Source organism: Chelonia mydas, chromosome 17 (genome assembly GCF_015237465.2).
Source record: "Chelonia mydas isolate rCheMyd1 chromosome 17, rCheMyd1.pri.v2, whole genome shotgun sequence".
NCBI classification, from domain to species: Eukaryota; Metazoa; Chordata; order Testudines; family Cheloniidae; genus Chelonia; species Chelonia mydas.
In genome coordinates this window covers 18,845,575-18,867,262 of record NC_051257.2, presented here as the reverse complement: position 1 = coordinate 18,867,262, position 21,688 = coordinate 18,845,575, and the positions used below count along the sequence as shown (strand labels likewise).

The 21,688-nt window shown below is 46.2% G+C and overlaps 1 protein-coding gene across 2 annotated transcripts; it reads right to left on the bottom strand.

Moving 5' to 3' along the window:
• Positions 1 to 393: 393 nt before the first annotated feature.
• Positions 394 to 19,377, bottom strand: ORAI2 (ORAI calcium release-activated calcium modulator 2). 2 transcript variants are annotated; one of them, XM_037880820.2, is made up of 3 exons: positions 19,229 to 19,377; positions 13,925 to 14,165; positions 394 to 8,775 (listed from the first exon to the last, which is right to left on the bottom strand). In XM_037880820.2, exons 2-3 carry the CDS (start codon positions 14,150 to 14,152, stop codon positions 8,230 to 8,232), a joined length of 774 nt encoding a protein of 257 aa, XP_037736748.1. In that variant the 5' UTR covers positions 14,153 to 14,165; positions 19,229 to 19,377; the 3' UTR covers positions 394 to 8,229. The 2 variants fall into 2 exon arrangements, with proteins under 2 accessions (XP_037736748.1, XP_037736747.1); XM_037880819.2 differs by lacking the exon at positions 19,229 to 19,377 and adding an exon at positions 18,336 to 19,016 and having other exon boundaries at positions 5,538 to 8,775.
• Between the last annotated feature and the right edge of the window lie 2,311 nt (positions 19,378 to 21,688).

Here is a 21,688-nt window from a genome sequence, read left to right as displayed (position 1 = left end):
TATATTTTATTACTGGTTCGGTAAAATCTAGTGGTAGAATATACCACCAGTTGGGGCATATCTGTCCTGAGTTTGGCATTTTTAGCTGTGACCCACTCCAGGCACAATGACAATTATTTGTTTATTTAAGTCTTGTGTTATGGATGCTATTTGTCCCTTCACATAACACAAGAACCAGGGGTCACCTGATGAAATTAATAGGCAGCAGGTTTAAAACAAACAAAAGGAAGTAGTTCTTCAAACAATGCACAGTCAACCTGTGGAACTCACTGCCAGGGGATGTTGTGAAGGCCAAAAGTATAACTGGTTTAAAAAAAGATACACATTCACTGAGGATAGATCCATCAATTGCTATTAGCCAAGATGGTCAGGGATGCAACCCCATGCTCTGGATGTCCCTCGCCTCCAATTGCCAGAAGCTGGGAATGGATGACGGGATGCGATAATTGCCCTGTTCTATTCATTCCCTCTAAAGCATCTGGCACCGGCCTCTGTCATAAGACAGGATACTGAGCTAGGGCTGACCCTGTGTTGTCATTCTTATCTTAATTTTCTATGTAGTGTTAATTTAGCTTTGAAGACCATACCTATTTCAGTACGGGAGGGGAGAGAATTCTCACCTTTATGGCTGCCACTGTTTGGGCTGGAAACACTTTTCTTACAGTTCACACTGCAACTGCATCAAAAGTCAGAGGCACTCTAAAATCACGGGCTTCTGGATTTTCTGCACCTGCACTTTTCACCTTTTCCTTGCAGCAAAATCCTCCACTGACACATTTACAGTCCCAGCACCAGCTGATGTCCCTGTCTGGGCCCTCCGCTATCAGGGAGAATTTCAGTGATGTTGAAGTGGGAGGGAGTTTCAACAGGCGCTACTAAAATCTTAGCAGATAATGCATGAGCATACGCAGATGTGATTTTCCCCTTAATCGGGGTTTCAATGTCTCATCTCTTTGCTCCTCAAAAGAGAGGCGCACACGCACGCTCTCAGGGAGGGTTCGTGTCCCGGGCAAGTGTCAGACTCCAGCCATTTTTTCCTGTAGCTATGTTCAAAAATAGTTTGCTTAGAACCCCGATGTGTGTACACCACAGTGCATCAGGCCACTTTTTAAAATTAAACCCACAATTTTTCTTTTTACCCTGCTTTCAGTAAGACACCACTAAGTGGATTTTGCGAATCTTTCCAAAAAGTACCCATCAGAGAGAGCCAAAGCACATCTTATCGTATCTTAACCTGCTTAGCAATCCTAACTGTGTCAGGTACTTGCAAAGAAACAACTGAGGAGATGAAGACAAAGTCCACTGTCCCTTTAAGAGCTTTTCCCTATTATGATCCCCAAATCTTTGGTCTGGACTACTGTTCTGTCATACATAAGCCAGCTTTGGCCTTAGACTTATTATTTCTTATTATCTAGCGTAAACTTCATTTCCCTAGGAAAGATCCAGATTCTTGAAGTCTGCTCGCATTTCCCCCCCTCCTATCTGGAGACAGTAACTATTTAAATGTGCATATTCTTATGTCCAACTCATAACTCAAGTGAAAGGTCTCAAGCTACAACCCAGATGTATAATACCTTACAAGGAACTTCTGTCCAGCAGGCAAGATAACAGTTGCTTCATGGTTTTGGCCAACTTTCTATCCAATACATTATTTACCTCTTGTCACAGTGTGAACTGGGCCTTTAAAAAGATCTGAAGCCCCAGCTCCCTCTTGCCCATGCCTGGTTTCCTCCCAAATCAGGTAACTGCAGACTATAGCAAGGTCTGTTTGGAAGAAGGTGGTTTTAAGGGAGTACGCTGAACCACTCTGCAGCAAGCGATCAAACTCTCCTGTGTGGTCTCCAAAAGCAGCCAGGTATGAATGGAAAATGTCCTACAATGGCTCAGGTCTTTCCTCTCAGACTGAACCCAATGGATTGTCAGGAATAACTGCTTCCAGCCCCCTCACACCAGGGGTCCCACCAGGCTTAGCTCTTTTTCCCCTCTTTTGCAATGTGTGTGAAGCTTTTGGGAGAGCTAGTGAGATAGCGTGGGCTGAAGTGCCAGCAGTACATGGATGACACCGAGCTGTACATCTTCCTTCCATCAACTGAACACCACAGTCTCCAAGCTTTCTGATTGCCTTTCTGACTCTGGATAAGGTTGAAGGATTGCTAGCAGGAGGAGGAAAGTAGAGGAGAATTCCTTGAAGCATTACAATCCCATCTATCAAATTGCCAGACATCTAGGCTGGACTATTACAATTCTCTGTATCTAGTAAGGAAGACCCATTCCCAGAAGAAACTCTGCATAGTTCAGGATGTGGTACTCAAGTCCTCAGCAACACAGGTCACAGTTATACATTACCCAGATACAAATCTGAGGAACTGTCATTAGAGGTGATTCTGGAACAACCTGATGAACTAAGCAGTAATAAATCACCAAGACCAGATGGTATTCACCCAAGAGTTCTGAAGGAACTCAAATGTGAGATTGCAGAAGTACTAACTGCGGTATGTAAACTATCACTTAAATCAGCTTCTGTACCAGATGACTGGAGGATAGCTAAGGTGACACCCATTTTTAAAAAAGGCTCCAGAGGTGATCCCAGCAATTACAGGCTGGTAAGTCTAACTTCAGTACCAGGCAAACTGGTTGAAACTATAGTAAACAGAATTATCAGGCACAGAGATAAACAAGATTTGTTGGGGGAAGAGTCAACATAGTTTTTGTAAAGGGAAATCATGCCTCATCAACTAGAATTCTTTGAGGGAGTCAACAAGCAGGTGGACAAGGGTAATCCAGTAGATATAGCGTACTTAGATTTTCAAGAAGCCTTTGACAACGTCCCTCACCAAATGTTCTTAACCAAAGTAAGCTATCATGGTATAAAAGGAAAGGTCCTCATGGATCAATAAGTAGTTAAAAGATAGGAAACAATTATAATAAATAAATGGCCAATTTTCAGAATGGAGAGAGGTAAATAGTGGTGGCCCCCAGAGATCTGTACTGGGACCAGTCCTATTCAACATATTTATAAATGATCTGGAAAAAGGGGTAAACAGTGAAGTCGCAAAATGTGCAGATATTACAAAACTACTCAAGATAGTTAAGTCCAAAGCAGACTGCGAAGAGTTACAAAGGGATCTCACAAAACTAGGTCATGGGGCAACAAAATGGCAGATGAAATTCAATGTTGACTAATGCAAAGTAATGCACATTGGAAAACATCATCCCAACTACACATAGAAAATGATGGGGTCTAAATTAGCTGTTACCACTCCAGAAAGATCTTGGAGTCATTGTGGATAGTTCTCTATGGATAGTTCTCATTGTGGATAGTTCTCTCTCATTCGATTCATTCATGGAGGAACGGTCCATCAATGGCTATTAGCCAGGACAAGCAGGATGGTATCCCTAGCTTCTGTTTGCCAGAAGTTGGGAATGGACAACAGGGGATGGATCACTTGATCACCTGCTCTGTTCATTCCCTCTGAAGCACCTGGCATTGGCTATGGTCAGAAAACAAGATACTGGGCTAGATGGACCTTTGGTCTGACCCAGTATAGCCATTCTTATCCCAACACACTGCTTTCTGCACTGGCTTCCCAATGAAGATAGTCCAGTTCAAAGTCACAGTCCTGATTTTCAAAGCCCTACACAGAACTCGTCCCAAACCCCTGAATCCACATATCTCCCTCTGTGACAAAGGCCTCCCAGCCACCATGTTTTCATGGGAACAATGATACTGTTGATCAATATGTGTAGGTTTGTAACTATGGGAGACAGCGTCTGGACTAAGAATATGGAACTCATTTCCAGAAGAAAATCAGAACAGCCACTAACCTCAGTGTATTCAGAGCCAAGTGTGAAGCCCATCTCTTCCCCCAGGCTTTCCCACAATAGTGCCCTTGTTCTCAAATTCATTCTTTTCAGAAATACTCTAAGCTTGATACTTGGTGGCAGTGAAAGAGAAGAGAGAGAGAGATCATTGTCATCTTTTTAAGTAATAAGAAGTGCCCTGACACTATGAAGAGGAGTGGCCTTATAAGTACTAGGTAGGTAGCTTCCTTCCCTCAGCAGAGGAGACAGACCTGAGAAGAGCAGCAGCTGGTTGGGAAGGCTCAACAGGGATGGCTTGGGCCGGGGCCTGCATGGTTCCCTGCTAAAAGGGAGCCAAGGAAGGAACTGCCTAAGAAGACTCAGAAGATGACCTGGGGAAGAACAGTCATCGGGGGGCTGCAGGGAGACCACTGGTGGCTCCCTGCGGCAGAGAATCAGAAGCAGAGCCCATGAGGGGCTCAGCAGAAGACTGCAGGGAGAAAGCCTGACCAGAGATAGATCTAAGCAGAATGTGGCCCTGGGAATCATGAAGCAAGCAGTTGGGAGCTGAAGACAAATGGTCGCTCTACAGTATAGGGGGGTCCCAGGGGTGAAATCTGGAATAGAGGGACAATAGCAACGAGAGGCAGTGGGGGAAAATGCAGTGAACAGAAGTCAACAACTGGTAAATTTAGACAACTGAGAACGTAATGGAAGGAGAGGCACTTACAAGCTTCACTACTGAGAATCCTGTTCGTGTGAAGACAAGCAGCAGCTGCTGGATTTTGGCACAGTGGCTCAGACACGCACAGCTGGCCAAGATAGGGCTCAACTCCATGAAGCCTTAGCAAAAGTCTAATTAAAACAAGCTCATGCTGCTTCAGACATTGCTTGGGAAACGGCCGAGTTTCACCATGCTGCCAAACACCCTTTTTTAGATCAGCTACAATTTCTGTAGCGGTGGCTGACACCATATGCAACCTTTAAGGAACAGATGCCAGTGAGTCGATATGCAAGAGTGGCGGCGAGGAAGACACATTAGAGGAAGACGAAGAGGCACAGGAGAAAGAGAAAAGGAACCACTACTTTTTGGGCAGGAGCTGGAGAGAAGCCATAGCAAGAAGCTGATGAGAGGGTATAGGAATGCCTGGCTGTCATGGACCCCTGCAGCCAAGCAGCAAAAGGACTATAGATGCAAGGGAAAGGATTAATGCCCACACACACACACACACTGGGCAGGGCTGTGGCCTAAAGAGGGCAAAAGGCACAATCTTGCTTGGTGGTGTTTTGACTTTATTTGCCATGGCAGAGGATTATTTGATATGGCTGGAGGGCCAAATCATCCTACTGGCCTGCAGGAGACAGCCTCTAGTGAAGGGGTTCTCAACCTTTTTCATTCTGAGGCCTCCCACCTCCAACATGCTATAAAAACGCCATGGCCCACTTGTGCCACAACTGGTTTTCTGCATATAAAAGGCCGGACCAGAATTAGGAGGTAGCAAGCAGGGCAACTGCCTAGGGCCCCACACCACAGCGAGCCTCATTAAGCTAAAAGAAAAGGAGGACTTGTGGCACCTTAGAGACTAACCTATTTATTTGAGCATGAGCTTTCGTGAGCTACAGCTCACTGCATCCGATGAAGTGAGCTGTAGCTCACGAAAGCTCATGCTCAGATAAATTGGTTAGTCTCTAAGGTGCCACAAGTCCTCCTTTTCTTTTTGCGAATACAGACTAACACGGCTGTTACTCTGAAACCTGTCATTAAGCTAAGTTGCTCAGGCTTCAGCTTCAGCCCCGGGTGGCGGGGCTCAGGGCACTGGGGCTTTGGCTTTCTGCCCTGGACCCCAGCAAGTCTAATTGGTGGCCCTCCTTAAACCTGATCGTGGCCCTCAGGTTTGGCGGCCCTCCTCAAACCTGATCATGGCCCCCCAGGGGGCACCGGACCCCTGGTTGAGAACCACTGCTCTAGTGGACAAACTTAGACACAACCTGAGGCCTGGTCTACACCAAAAACTTAAGTCAACCTAGCTACTTCACTTAGGGTTGTGAAAAATTTCATGTCACTATATTTGAAACTCTGATTTTCATTACTGTGATCTTGATATGGTTGACATGTCAATACTAATTTTTACTGTGGTGAGATGGGACAGAATTCAACCCTAATATTCTAGCCAACCTCCAAATCAGGGAATTATACTCTACTTCCTTAAACTATCCCAGCAATTTCAACTGCAATCAGTATTAAAGTTCCATCCTAAAACTTGTATAGGGTATCTGTGCAATGTCAAATAGTGGCTACATTTCTATAATGGAAGAAGAGATTACTGTGTGACATTCAAAACCCGTTGGGGTCCTTAGGATAGAGGTGCTACATATAAGGAAGTGCAGTAGCATTTGGTATGGAGGGTCACTGAAATTACATTCAGGAGCTTTAGCAGGAATTTTAAAACTACTCCCTTCCAGAAACAAGGTCCTTATATTGTGTATTTGGAAAGCAGTAGGTAGTCCTGTGTAAACATGGCCCGTGGCGATGAGGGTGAGAATAACTGGTGAAAAAACAGATGAGTGCTAACCCGCTTGCCCAGGAATGACTGAATTAAAATGAAGAAAAAGGATTGGATTTGGCTTCCCAGGAACTTGTCAGAGAGAGAGAGAGATTTAAAGATACATTCTCATCTTGCTGCACTCATTTCACATGCTCCCCATGCTGGGAATCTGATACTTAGTACACTGACATATTTCCTAAATACCACTGGTTGAAGGGAAGGGATTAAATAGAACATCACAAACTTCTTCAATTATTTTAGAACTATTCAAGAACTGGCAGAAATTGTAAAACTATTATCGAATGCAAGGGAATAGGGCCTGAAATGAGCACTGGCAGCATCCTGCAGATTACTGAGTGTGATGAGACAGGACAGGACAACTTTGCTTAAATATTTTGACATATTTCTGTAGCTGAAATAAGTGTTACTTTTCCTTTAAAAATTAAAATCAAGCTACTGATTGCAGAAGAATATTTTGCCTCCCCATGAAGTAGTTATAAATAAAGTCACAACTAATTACACTTTCACCCAGAAAGATGCTACAGTGCTTTACAAGTTTCACTCACGAAGCTACATAAGCACAAACAAGAATCACTTCCTCCACTGCTGAAATACAGCCAATAAGTGAAATGTGATGGTACTTTACCTACACGCAGCTTTCCCTTTGGAATGGCAAAGGCTGGACGCAGCTCACCCCAAACGCAAAAATGCAGCTCCGTGTGCCACAAGGGGTATGTGTTGTTTGAGAAAATGCAAGAGGCTTTCTTCCCTAAGGGGTAAGAATGCTGAGAGCTCTCAGGCACAACTAACACAAAGAACAAGGAAAAAGCACGGGATCTGGACGCCGAGCCCTATGTGGCAAACCAAGCCAGCAAAACAGGAATTATTCTGGTATATACAAAGCAAATGAAGAAAACACAGTGACAGATTTCAGTGGTGTGCTATCTTTCCTCACCCCTTTAAATCTGCTTTTCTAGTCCTTTGAAATTCTATGCCAGGCCTTTTTAAATTCCCAGTTAGTTTCCTGCTTTAACAATGTCTTTGTTGTTAAAATGAAAATACCTGTAAGCCTTCCCTGGGCACACAAACTTTCATGATCAGTAACATTAGAAGATCTTGGTGTGCATTCATTGGAAAAGAATGGACACTACTGAAGCAGGCAAAACAGAGCTTCCCAGCCTCCTGCCAGTCTGAAATTCTCTCTCCCCGTTCTAAAGCAGGGTTAGGTACTAGCAAAAGAGGATAGCAAAAGGAGGACATATGTACTAAGACTGCTGATTTCTAACCTCTTGCATCATTCTAGTGACCTGTTTCTGTAACACCCATTTTATAATAAAGATGGCAAACACACACCCCATGTTCTGCAGTGCTTTCAGAAGGTCCTCAGATTTGTAGTAGATAGCACTACTTATCACCTCAACCCTGGAAACAATCATTGTCAGTTTGCTGCTGCACAACCAGCAAGGGAGCCCTGGCACTCAAAAATAACCTAAACAAACAGGTCCTACAGAAACAGTGGCTTTTTTTTTTGAAGTATCAAGTAATTTCACTCTTGGCAAAAGAAGGTTGCATTGTTAAAATAGAACACTTTGGAAATCACCCTCCAGAACATAATGTTAAAGTAGATAAAGTTTTGGGCTTTAACTGTGTGGCAGTATCAACTTAAGTACACAATTGTGTAGGACCAGAAATAGGCCAGAGACCCCATTAGTGTGGGGAAGAACTAGAACCCATTGCCCTATAAATCAGGCAATTCGCATTTTAGATTGTTAGACCCCCAAATAATCCATCATTGGTTTTGGTTGCTCCTGTTAGCAAAATGTTTATTTTGCTCTTAGCCTCAGCAAAATGATTTGTTTTGAAACAGATCCCTGTTCCTCTGTCACACTACCTGCAACCCTCTGTCATGTCCATCTAATTGCACTTTCAGTTTGTGAAGCTCTTCAATCTCCCGGTTATGTCGCTCCGTTTTGTGCCGCACCAGAGAACGGTAGAAGTGAATGGTGAAGACAACAAAAATCAGACCCACTGGGACCATGATGATGGTGGAGACCAGGGCTGCTTGCCAGCCCACATGGCCACTGGGCTTTTGCATGACGGCAGTCTCGTTTTTCATAATGGAGTCCACAGGCAGAAATTTTATCCAGCACAGAAGCACCACCTCAGCAAGGAAAAGGAGGATTCCCAAGACTGTGGAGAAACCCCAGGCCAGCTCTATGTAGACGTGCATGCGTTCATGTGGGGATTCACTGATGGAGTTCAGGTTGTGTATGTTACTCACCGCTTCCACGTTAGGTAGTATACAGGTGCTGATGAGAAGGGCGAAGAGATGAACTGCTACCAGCACTGTTGTGCAGGCACTGAACGCAATCAGCAGCATTTGGGGGTACTTATACTGCATCTCTAGTTGCACCTCAACCATGGCAACCTGCGGGGGGGGAAGAAAAAAAAGATGGTCAGTTGCTAGAATTCCCATATTTCACTTTTCAAGGCTCCAGTTCAGGAAAGCATCATTATTCAGAGTGCTTAAGCACATGCTTAAGTGCTTTCCTGAACTGGGGCCTAAATGGATTATTTCTTTTTTCTGAACGTCCATGAACAGTCTGTATCTTTCCCCTTCTCAAGACTTACACACAAAGTTACATCCAAGCCCACAGGAAATTATTTCAACATTGCAGAGGGTTTTTTTTAAGCAAACTCTCCCTTAAACTGTGACCCATATGAACAGCATCAAACAAAATGGGGCTAGGACTGATGCTGTGAGGCAAGATGTTGATGGTAACTCTAAACACAAATGTGTTACTGTCAGGCACATGGTTGTGCAGCCTCTGCAAATAGTCAGGCCAATAGATCTACAGGAGGGGGAAAAAACCTGGACAATTTGGAAAAAAACCCACCTCAGAGCAATTTGACAAAAAGCCAAGGAGGCTGAGTGCAGAAGCAGCTGTTAACTCAGCCAGGAAAATGATTAAGGGGATTTCTGAAGATCTTTCTTCTTAAAGTGAATGTAGTGCTTCTCAGAAGCGCTAGACTGAGAGCACAGGGACTGGAGGCCCTCTGTTTGCAGTGGTCACAGGACAGGTGCAGTGACAATGCAGACCTTCCCTACCTGCCCTGACAACATGCCTCAAACTAGACCTAGAGGGACTACACCTACAGGAAAAAGAGGAGCTCTGTCTTCCTGCCTATTCTGTCTTTGGCTTCTCTGCTAAGACGGCCAATAAGAGCACCAACTAGTGATGATGGTTTGTGTGATGGGATGCCTGCCCAATAGGAATGGGACCCAGACCCAGCAGCTCGTTTCACACAGATCATTAAACAGCCATCAGCTGGTAACAATTTTCAGCCACTACTGATCTGTGTTGAATTGGAAGCAGAAACAGAATGCTGAAAAGAGCTGAATCCTAGTCCCATACTACAGTATCTTGGACTTATGTATATTTAAATATGTAAATAAAGTACGACTTTGGAATACATTTTACTTCCATCAATAGCCAGATTGTTGCCTCTCTTAGGACAGAGTACACAGCCTGTTTAATAAGTATTTGCCTTCCAAATTATTGCAGCAGAAATAAATTGGCTGCAAATGATACCAGGGTCGTTAACTGGGATGCCCGATTCTATCAGTTGGAGAAAAATTAGTAACAAACTTGCACAAATTAAAGGAATCCCTATATTCTGAAAGTTAGGTTTATGAAGAAAACATATTGCAAGTAATACCCAAGACCAGAGATCCCACTTCTTTGAATGTAATCGCACGTCATCCAAAATGAAAGTCATTTTGGTCTATTTTCTTTTCATTTTTAAAAAAATATACGCAAACCACCAGTGCTCCTTGGAGTCAGCTCTGAAGTTCTCACAACAGTTGCACTGAAAAAAAATCCAGCAGGAGCAAGAATCCTTCTGAGACAGATCCAATAGCATGAAGTGAAGTGGATAATTTTAGCAGAGACATCTAAACAGCTTGCGAATATGCCATGAATAGAAGTCAGCTGGTTTATACTGTATATTTGCTGAGAACTTTCCATGGCTGTTTGTGTTCAGTGAGTTTAGAAGTAGTGTTTTGTTTTTAAAGTGACCACTGTGCTTTCCGACCCTGCAAACGGATCTAAGTGGGTAGACCCTAAGCCCAAGAGCAGCTCCGTGGACTTCAGTGACACTCCACAGGGACATAGAAGGTCCATTTGCCTAGATCAAGTTGCAGAATGCATTAGAGTTAGGATAGTGACACTGTTCTTAATACAAAATTCTCTCTCTAAAGACATACAACAATTATGCTAAATACTACTAAAAGGAAGCAGATTTTACCTATAGATTCTAATAGGGCCTAATAGTAAAATTCTTGTAAGGAAAACAAAAAGGAGCATAAACTCTGGCAAGTCACATGCAAAAGTACAGGCAAGCAAAATATATTTTAAAATAAAATAAGGCAGGCCATGAAAGAATTTGAAGGGCAACTACCTAAAGACACAAAAACTAACAGCGAAAAAAAATGTTTAAGTACATCAGAAGGAGGAAGCCTGCCAAGCAGTCAGTGAGGCACTGGACGATGGAGGTACTAAAGGAGCACTGAAGGAAGACATGACCATTGCAGAGAAGTTAAATTAATTCTTTGCATCAGTCTTCACTACAGCAGATGTGTGGGAGATTCCCATACCTGAGCCAGTCCTTCAAAGTGACAAATCTGAGATGGTGTCCCAGACTGACCTGTCAGCAAAGGAGGTTTTGGAACAAATTGATAAATTAGTCACCAGGACCAGATGGTATTCACCCAAGTATTCATCTCAAAAATATGTATTAGAATTGGAAAAAATACAAAGAAGGACAACAAAAATGATGAGGGGTATGGAACACCTTCCATACGCGGAGAAATTAAAAGATGGGGACTGTGAGTCTTAGAAAAGAGACAACTAGGAAGGGCTAGGATAGACATCTTTAAAATCTTGAATGGTGTGGAGAAAGTCAATAGAGAAGCAGGGGTGCTGGGACAATTTCTATAGTGGAGGAGCTGAAAGCAGAAACCACATATTTGGTTGTTATTACTACTTCAAGATAAGGGGTGCTGCTGCACCCCCAGCATCAGCATCGTAGAAAAGTATAATTCACCCTATCACATAGCAAGAACTAGGTGTCACCCAATGAAATTAATAGGCAGCAGCTTTAAAACAAATAAAAAGAAGTACTTCTTCACACAATGCACAGTCCACTAGTGGAACTCATTGCCAGGGGACATTATGAAGTCCAAAAGTATAACTGCGTTCAAAAAAGAATGAGAGAAGTTCATGGAGGATAAGTCCATCAATGGCTATTAGCCAAGAGGGCCAGGGATGCAACCCCATGCTCTGGGTGTCCCTAAACCTCTGACAGATGCTGGGGACAACAGGGGCTGGATCACTCGATATATTCCCTGTCCATTCATTCCCTCTGAAGCACCTGATACTGGCCACTGTCAGAAGACAGGATACTGGGCTAGACCCAGTACAGCCGTTCTTATGTTCTAATAACCAACTTATTAACTATTGATTTTTACACTCAGAGCCATCCCTTGGGTAGGGCAAATTGGGGCAACTGCTCCAGGCCCCGCGCTTTGGGGGACCCCACGGGCCGGCGCGGTTGGCCGGCACAGTTGGTCCCGGAAGACATAGGCATGGGAACTAGAGGTGAGGGCAGGGCTGCAGCACCCCCAGGCTCCCAGCTGCCGCCCCGCACGACCGGGGCCTCAGCTGCCACCCTACGCAACCGGGGCTCTGAGGCCACCCTGCACGACTGGGGCTTTGCAAGTCCCCGGCCGGAGCCCTGAGCCACCCTGGCACTATGGCCAACAATAGCCCTGAGGCAGGCGCTGGCAACTGCCAGCAGAAGCAGGCAACTCAGCACCAGGCCGGATCCATCCCAGCCGCCAATGCAGAGTGGGGCCCCCAAGCCCGCAGGGCCTGATTTGTCCCAGGCCCTGCACCACCCTAGGGACGGCCCTGGCTACATTGCAGACTTCTACCAGCATATCTCTGTCAATAAGGGAATACACCTCTTCACACATGACTGACAGAGCTATGCTATCAGAAGTTCTTAGCACAAACACAACTATACCCTCAAAACTGTGCTTTTTGCAGCATAGCTTGTTTCGCTTGTGGGAGTGGTTTTTCTATACAGGTACAAGTACAGTTTTGCCAGTATAACCTGTGTCCACATTAGACGTGCTTGGCTGGTATAGTATACTGCTATTCCTATGCTGGCAAAGCGTGCCTACTGTAGACAGGGCCTAACATCAAGAAAGCTGCTATGCTGGAGGATTGAACAAAAATACATTGGATCAGGGATCTGCAACTTTTTCCAGTTAGAAGTTTCCATCTGCTACTTCAGAATACAAAAGAAGTTACAACCGGACATATAGTAGAACCTTGATTTTATGAACACCAATCTTATGAACAACCAACTATACGAACCATTTTTCCTGACCCTGTAAGGGTGGGGAGGAAATTAAAAAAAAAAAAAAAAAAAAAGAACCCACACATAACAAAAGTGATGTCAATGAAGAACAAGTTGACATTCCTTCATATTCTGATGCCTTTAATGCATTGGAAAGGGCTTGCAGTGGTTTGAAGGACCAGAAGAAAGGGATGCAGTGCACCAAACTGCAGCTTATGTGCAACTTATTTGTTGTACAACTTATCTATCGTAATTTTGAGATGTTCAGTTTATGAATTTTCATTTTATGAACTCCTCAATCCCCATTTAGTCTGTCAAATAGAGACTGTACATTACTATATTTTGTGAATACACATACACATACTATACCCAAAAAGAAAAAATATTGGCAGGGAGGGGGTGAACCACAAAAAGACAAAAGGAAATATACCCGCCACTCCTTCCCCCCACACCCAGAAAAATCCCCGGCAACCCAGAGAAAAAATTGAGTTTAAAAAAAAAAAAAAAAACTAAAAAACTACAAGCAAACCAAAAATTTTCTACGGATCTTGTTTCTCTCTCTTTTCACACCTGAAATCCCTTCATACCCCCCTCACTCACACAACACTCCTCTTTACATGGACATATGAAAAGGACAAGCCCTCAGGAACCAAAAAAGCCCTAATACCAGGTCTGCATTTTCTTGAGCAGTGTTTATTCCTCCACCTCCTTACTACCACACATATCTGCTGCGCATGCATAGGGATAGGAGTTTTAATTCCGTCCACCAATGAGTGAGATCCAGAGGTTAGATAAGGGGGAGGTTCATCACTTCATCATCTTATGCAAGTGTTCTGTTTATGCCAAAGACTTTTGCTGGCTGCCAGTTACTAACAGGTCAGCCGATACTTTGGGGCATGGGTTTTGGGGCTCCCTGAAACTATTTCTAGGTAGCGGATATCACAACACTGCAACAAGTGTCTTGAGAGAGCTGCCCTCTGTGTTAAAACTTTTCAACAGCAGCCAAACAAAAATGCACACACTCAGATTCCTTACCACCTAATAAGGAAATGATGGAATGTCTTGCTCTATGTACAGAAAACAACCCCTATTAACAGAGGAAGGTTTTACACAACTCAACATTTCACAATCCAGCAACTAGAAAAATATACCATAGCAAATCCAGAGAGCAAAGCAGACGTTCTGCTGGAAGCTTTGAGCTTGGCTCGGCTCAGATACAGTTTTCTCCATGCGAGGGCCTGAACAGAGTGATGATTTGAAGTGACCAATTCCAGATAGCTACGTCGGACCCAGTCCCGATAATCCATGCCCTTTGTGCCAGGTTCAGAGCCGCAAGCAGGAGTGGCAGGATCCGCCGGGACGTTTAACTCGGAACTCATGATGAAAGCAATGCTAGAGAAATAAAATATTTTCACATCAGGATAGCAGTAACAGAAAGAACAAGTATGAACTATTGCACAGGAGAAGGCAATCCCAGAGACTGTTTTGTATAAGACATATGGATAGGAATGCAGTAAAAAGCTGCATTAAAAAAAGTACCCTTGGGAGACAGATGTAAACTAGATTGCACGACATACAGAGCTCTAATCTCTACTCCCTGCTCATCTGTAACTGCTGTGAATGCCTATGGGAGTTACAAGGGGAAAGACTACATAAGACAGACCATGAACTACTTTCAACATGAGCTCAGGATGGGCTGGTGACAGCTGAACTTTGTATCTCTAGGCTGCGGCCAGTTTGCATTTCAACTTTAAACCCTTGCTTAATTCTGCCCCTCCCTCTCCATCCTCGTTTGCTTGTTTGAAAAAATAAGGGCAACCATCTTAAATCTAAATCTTGCTTGTTTTTTCTACTTTGTTTCCAAAGTGACACAGTTTAATTCCATGCTGCATCCTGGGTGCATCTCAAAAGCTTCTTATTAAAGCACTACTGTAATATCGGCTACTGCACTCAGTGTCTCAATTTTAATTATTTTCTAAATTGAACCATTTTCAATTAAATCACCCTGAAAGAGATGGCAATTTCCTGCAGTATCTTTGAAAAACCTTACTGAATTAAATTTAAGTAGCTTTGGAGTTCATTGTATCAAAGGCAAATGTTATGTATTAATGTGGCTGGGATTGTATGTAGTATCCTTGGGGGGAAGATGGGATTTGAATCTGGGAAGTTTTATGAACTTCAAAGGACTATTTTGAACAACGGGCCAGACAAAAATGGACTTTTGAACAAACTGGGGAATCTCTAGGGCAGGGGTTCTCAAACTGGAGATTGGGACCCCTCAGGGGGTCGCAAGGTTATTACATGGGGGGGTCGCGAGCTGTCAGCCTCCACCCCAAACCCCACTTTGCCTCCAGCATTTATAATGGTGTTAAATATATTTTAAAAGTGTTTTTAATTTATTAGGGGGTCGCACTCAGAGGCTTGCTATGTGAAAGGGGTCACCAGTACAAAAGTTTGAGAACCACTGCTCTAGGGGGAGGCAAATGCAAATTCCCACTTCCAGTTTTGCAAAAGTCCAGCCTTTTGAAGCTACACCCTGAAGGAAGGACCATTGTCTCCTGATTACCTGTCCTGGAGTCACAAGGTCAAAGGCCCAAGCTGTATAAAGGAAAGACTAACCTATTCTGAGCTAAGGCTTGTATGGACTTGTAACCACAGAAAACCCCCTCTGTGGGTTTTGAAGGACTGACTCCTACCAAAGTCCTTGCTGGAGTTTGGGGAGGAGGTGGGGGTTGTAGGCTTTGGTGTGTAAGCTTATTAGCATGTGTGTAGGTTCTTCTGTTGTTTTAATATGTTTTCACTGTAATGCTTACACCTTAAGAATAAATGTGCTTGCTTACAAATAGCTGTGTGGTAACATAACTGCTGACAGTTAAGGTGGTCATAAGCCTTCGAAGAGAAAGTAAAGTACAGATGTGGGCCTGTTTAGGAAGTCTGGTTTGCTGAGAATACCACAATGCAGGCAGGGAACCGTGCAGCCTGGGGAAAACCCCAGTCACATGGGAAAGGGAAGTGGGTCTCTACACAAGAGAGGTAACAAGTGGGAGCTGGAAGCCTAAAAATGGGTCCCACTGCTGGATCACAGAGGGAGAATACAGGTGCAGTTGCCCTGAACTGTAACAATCACATCACGGATCACAGTTCATTTTACATGGGTTCAGCTTCCTCCCCTCAGCTGAGATTGCAAAAATACAAAAGGAGCTGAATGGCATATAATGTAATGCAATTGAACTGGCTCGCACCTTGAAAGGAACAGCTGTGCATTTCCTAACCCACTCACCCCATTCCATGCTTAACAGCCAACATTTGTGACCAATATTTGTGCTTCTTTACATCCATCAGCCTCGCTTAGGGAAGGAAAAGACGTGACTCTTAAGGGGAAAATCAATCAGGTTTTACTTCTGAACTATGTAGTTTCATAAATGTGCAGACATTGTCAGATTCAACCAACTGTATGAAAACCAAGTTAAATCAACAAGACTATTTCAAGTGACCACATACAACACTGGCCATGACCCAGATATCACCTCCATTAAAACTATGAGTTAACCTTATTGTTATTTAAAAGGCAACCTCTTGGGTTATGATCACAGTGTTACTCATGGACATATAGTAGGATTTAACTGAGCAGGGTTTGTGAACTCTGGCACAAGTTTGAAACTCATATCCTAATTAGGAGGTTTTAGATAAACAACAGAGACCTTGATCCTGCAATCAATCCTTGTACCAACAAGACTGCCACTGACCTCAGTGAGAAGAGCACACATGAGCTCTGCAGAACTGGACCACATCAGCATTTTAATGCTATGAATATTTATACGTATCTAGAAGGAACCGGTGCATGCACAGGAACACGCATGACGTGGTGCTAATTCATCTCAGCACCACACTTCAAGATCAAAAGCACCTTGCCTTTAGTTTGGCACAAGTTACTTTTTATTCATACCCATGCAGTACAAATGGAGACTACAAACATAACTAATAAACCAGTATTTCCCCCAGGGTTTCAAGCAGTGATGGACGTAAATGTCACTCAAGTGCCAACACTATGTAGAAACCGTCTTCGTTCCATATACTATTTTAAAAGGGATGTTACTTCTACATGTCATGGTGAACCAGCAATAGAGTAGGTTGCTGTGGCAAAAAAGGGAAAGTTGCTCATCAGCAATTTCTACTATTTTGCAGATACAGTGACAGAGGATTCTCACTCTTGAGTCTTGTGCTCTGCAAATTCTTTCAGATTTTGGCCCTCTGACACAGTAATAGTTAGAGTGCACGACCCTTCTCCTGGTCAGCTTGTACCAGCAGCTACAGCCTCAGCCCTTGGAGTATTCCTACTCAGTTCCTGACCTGTGTGGGAAGCAAGACCTCCCAATTTATTCCCATTCAGAAATCAAATAAAATGTCTATAAAAACCAGAACAAAATGACACCACCTCAAAAATATTCCTGCAAACAAAGAAGGAAAAGGAGGCTCCGGCATGATATTTTCAAGAAGCAGATTCACAGTTGAATAATCTTCCCTTTTCAAAAAAATACCATTAGTACAGGATTGTGACTCTAAGTGCAAGTACCTGGACAGATATCCTAAAATAAATGTGAACAACACTGCAACAAGCAAAATAAGAAAAGGCCAATGCCAGATAAGCAACAAAAAAGTTGGTGGGAGCGCCTCTGCTGACTGCAGTGGGAAATGAATGGATGGTTCTGAGGGCTGAGATAGGAGACCCAGAAGGAGATTCCTGTATGGATGGTGTCTTTAACAGAACAGTTTTACTGCACTGTAATCACTGGCCAGGCATCTGAGTAGAGAGGCCGAATTATTCAAGGAATCCTGGTCTCCCGCCTTGCAATATGACAGGGGCAGGACCACCAGCTGTTGCCTCTCATAGACTGGAAAAGAAATGGAAGTTAGGAGAGATGTGGAAGAGCACTATTATCAAGGCAGCGTAGTAGTGCTCTCCAAAGTCTATTCACCAGCACTATGTCACACCTAGTTTTGGACCAAGTGACAAGACAGCCACAATTCCATAAGGAGACTCTTCCACAGCCTAATAGTCCAGGGGTTCTCAATCTTTTTCTTTCTGAGGCCCCTCCCAACAGGATATAAAAACTCCACAGCCCACCTGTGCCACAGCTGTGTTTTTCTGCATACAGAAGCCAGGGCTGGCATTAGCGAGTAGCAAACAGGGCAACTGCCTGGGGCTCCACACCACCGGAGGCCCCCCACGAAGCTACATTGCTCAGGCTTCAGCTTCAACCCTGGATGATAGGGCTCCGGGCTTCAGACTCATGCAGCGGGGCTTCAGCTTTCCGCTCTGGACCCCAGCAAGTCTAATGCTGGCCCTGCTTGGCGGCCCTCCTGAAGCCTGCTTGCAGCCCCACAGAGGGCCCCGGACCCCTGGTTGAGAACCACGGTAATAGTCAAACTGGGCCAAGGGAGAGAGAGTAGGTGAGGTTATACCTTTTATTGGACCAATAAAAGATATTCCCTCACCTACCTTGTCTCTTTCATGTCCTAGAACCGACAGGTCCAGACAACACTGCGAACACAGGGGGCTACCTTCGTTCCTGGGGTAGCTCTTCTGACTTTAGTGGAGTTACAAGAGAGATGCATTTGTCCCGGCTACATTTCAGGCCAGCACACTGTGCGGAAGAGGGAAAGCTTTTTGCCGGTGCCGGTTAATGCTGTTTTTGATCTCACTCTGTCTCATCACTGGCCCCCACAGCAGCAAACGTCGCGGGGAAAGCCTTTGCCGTGCCTCCGATCTCAGCGGCCTACGACACAATTTTACACGCACGCCCAGGGGCTTTCGCAGCCAAGGCAGGAGGAGGAGGAGACCCCCACTCCGGCCGACAGGGGCGTGTCCCTCTCGCACCCCCGGGCCGCGGCCAGCCCGGCTCGCCAGAGCGCCTGCCGCAGGCACCGCGGCCGCGCCACCCTCGGCCTCGGCACGGGGCTCCAGGGGCCGCGCTCAGCCTCCCGACGCCGGCGTGGCTCCATCCCCGGGGCGGGGATTTCAGGACCCCGGCCTGGTTCCGCCCCCGGCTTCAAGACCGGCGTGGGCCCGGGGGGGCCGCCGCACCCCCGGCTTGAAGCGGTTTCCACCACACGCTGGTTGCAGTTTGGGTCAGTGGCTCTCAGCAGCCCCCCCCCGCGGTACACACCGCTCCAGCCGGGGCCGGGGCTTGGCCTAGCCCCCCCCCCATGGCACTGGGACCCGAAGGGGGGCTACAGCCACAGGCCGAGCCCCCGTGACAGGGCGGGGGCGGGGGCGGCTGAGACGCCGGCGCCCTCCTCAGCCCGGGCCCCCCCCAGGGGCCGTGCCCGCGGCTCCCTGCCACTGGCGGCAGAGCAGGCGCTGCAGCCCGGGGGGGCCCATAGCCCGCGCGCCCCCCTCCCCCCGGGGGGGCCCATAGCCCTCCCCGGCATCCCCGGGCGAGCCCGTCACTCACGCGCCGCGGCGGGGGCAGTGCCCGGGCGGGTCCGCTCAGCCCCGCCGACTGCGCCGGAGCCGCCGCCAACGAGCCCGAGCCGCCGCCGCCGCTGCCAAGGCAACGCCGGACCCCCGCCGGCACGTGACCCGGGGAGTCCCGCACCACGTGACCGGAGCCGCCCAGCTCCAGACGGGGTGGGGGCGCGATGGGCGGGGCCTGCGGCTCATCCCCCTGCCCCGCATGGGGGTGGCAGGGGGAGTCCGGGGCTCAGCCCCATAGAGGGGGCAGGGGGAGTCTGGGGTTTTCTCTCTGGGGGGGGCAGGGGGAGTCTGGGGCTCATCCCACAGGGGGGCCAGGGGGAGTCTGGGGCTCACCCCCATAGAGGGGGCTGGGGAGAGTCTGGGGCTTACCCCCATAGAGGGGGCCAAGGGAATCTGGGGTTTTCTCTTGGGGGGCCAGGGGAGAGTCTGGGGCTCACCCCCATAGAGGGGGCTGGGGAGAGTCTGGGGCTCACCCCCACAGAGGGGGCCAAGGGAATCTGGGGTTTTCTCTTGGGGGGCCAGGGAGAGTCTGGGGGCTCACGCCACAGGGGGGCAGGAGTGGAGGGGGCAGGAAGTGTGCAGAGGGTCCCCCCTACCCTGCAGTGCTGGCCCTGGATGCCACAGCTGCCACACACGCGGGGTACCTCTCTGCTAGGGGATTGTGTAACACCCGTGCTCCCAGAGGCAGGAAGGGGACTGCAGCATTGGCGCTATTCATCCCCAATCTCCAGGGAAATCCCAACAAGCGGGCAATCTCCCCAATCTTGAAAGGGGCAGACACCCTCGCCCCCCAGGGCCCAGCACCCTGCAGGCATAGCCCCTTGCCTGCAGAGCATTACAGGGGTGAGAACAGAGCGGCCCCACACTGCCAGGCCCACATCCTGTGTGCTTTACAAGGATCAGATCGAGAAGTGCACTGGGCTGCTGCAGCGCCATAATATATACAAGCACAGATAGAGCCAATGACCCAGGAGCAACCAAGCGGATAATCATGTTTGCAGGGCCTACAATCGTTGAAGGAGGCTTTTTTGAAGATCAAAAGACACAAATCCATTGCATCAAAATTTCATCACAAGCCTATTCTGATGTAACCACTATTCTTTGCACCGAGGCCAAGAGGGACTCAATAGGATGGAAAGAACCACCCCGGTTGCTTTATTGTAGAATAAATAATTATGCACCCCAGCAATCATCCCTCTGCCTTACAAAACATCCCTTTTTGTCCCGCTGAGATGAACTCAGAAAGGCAGTAACCTCCACCTTTGGCTGCAATACAGGAAAGTATCCCTTTGTACATTAGAAACAAAGGCAGAGCACGGCACCCTGGGTTGCACCATCTCTCTACAGACTCTGCTGGAGATCGTGTAGGAGGGAGCAGGGATGGGGATTGTGTTGCAGGGAAGAGGCAGGAGTAGTTCTTTACTTAAAAAGGAGATGCAGGAAAATTCACATTCCATACCAGAAGTTACCAGGAAAAAGTAGCACAATGGGGCAGCTTGACCCCCAAAGTCAAAGTCATATTTTCTTTGGGAGGGGGGAGAGAAGAGAAAACACACAGCAAAAGCCAATTAAAGGGATCGCACCAATCCAAATAATTCCTAGCCCTACAATAATATAAATGTATTTTAATTTACTTTTCACCATTTAGGTTGAATTTTTACATTCATTCAAGGTGAGATGCTGAAAGTTGCTCAGTTTTACCATTGTAGCCTTTATTTTACAAATCCTCATTTGGGACTGCCTTGGACTAGAAATCCAGAGAGCTCGGTTTCTGCCACCGATTTTTCACAGGACCCAGAACAAGCCACTTCCCCTGCTGTACTTCAGTTTTCCTTTCTGTATGAGGAGCATAACAATACTAATTTTCCTTTATACGATCACCACAGCAGACTGTGCTCTTAGTGTTCAGGGGGCAGACATACTGCATAGATACTTACTGTACAATGTCTGTGCCCTGTAAGAGACACCATTGAAACATATCCCTAAAGCAGCTTATACAGTTCCTTGCAACACACACCAAACATGGCCTGAACTGGCACACACACATACATTCAGCTCTCCAAAAGACTGCCAGCGATGGAGACAGCAGGACACATTTCATCTTCAGTGGTGCATCTTCAGTCCTTTTGATGAGTTTCACATACAAGCTTAATGTTCTTGGAAGGAGATGTGTGCATACACAATTCACTATAGGCCATTAGGGGAATCATAAGGTGACAGAACCAGGCAGCATAGCTTGAATGCAGTTGAACCCTAATGTAGTGGGATAGACACAAGTCCATCTTCACCATTCAGACAGGAGTTCTCAGGTGACACACACATGCCTTTAATTAATGAAAAACCCCATTCATTTCATTCAGCCCAGCAACATGACAGCTCAGAAGAGAAGCAATGCCTCAGGGTACAGTTATTCATGAGACTCATACTCCTCTCCTCC

Bases quoted from the DNA above. Each gene is read 5' to 3' on its own strand.
- ORAI2 (XM_037880820.2), bottom strand. From the start codon at position 14,152: ATGAGTTCCGAGTTAAACGTCCCGGCGGATCCTGCCACTCCTGCTTGC. The intron at 8,776-13,924 runs GTATATTTTTCT...CCCCCCCCGCAG, and splicing joins TGCTCTCTGGATTTGCTATG to GTTGCCATGGTTGAGGTGCA.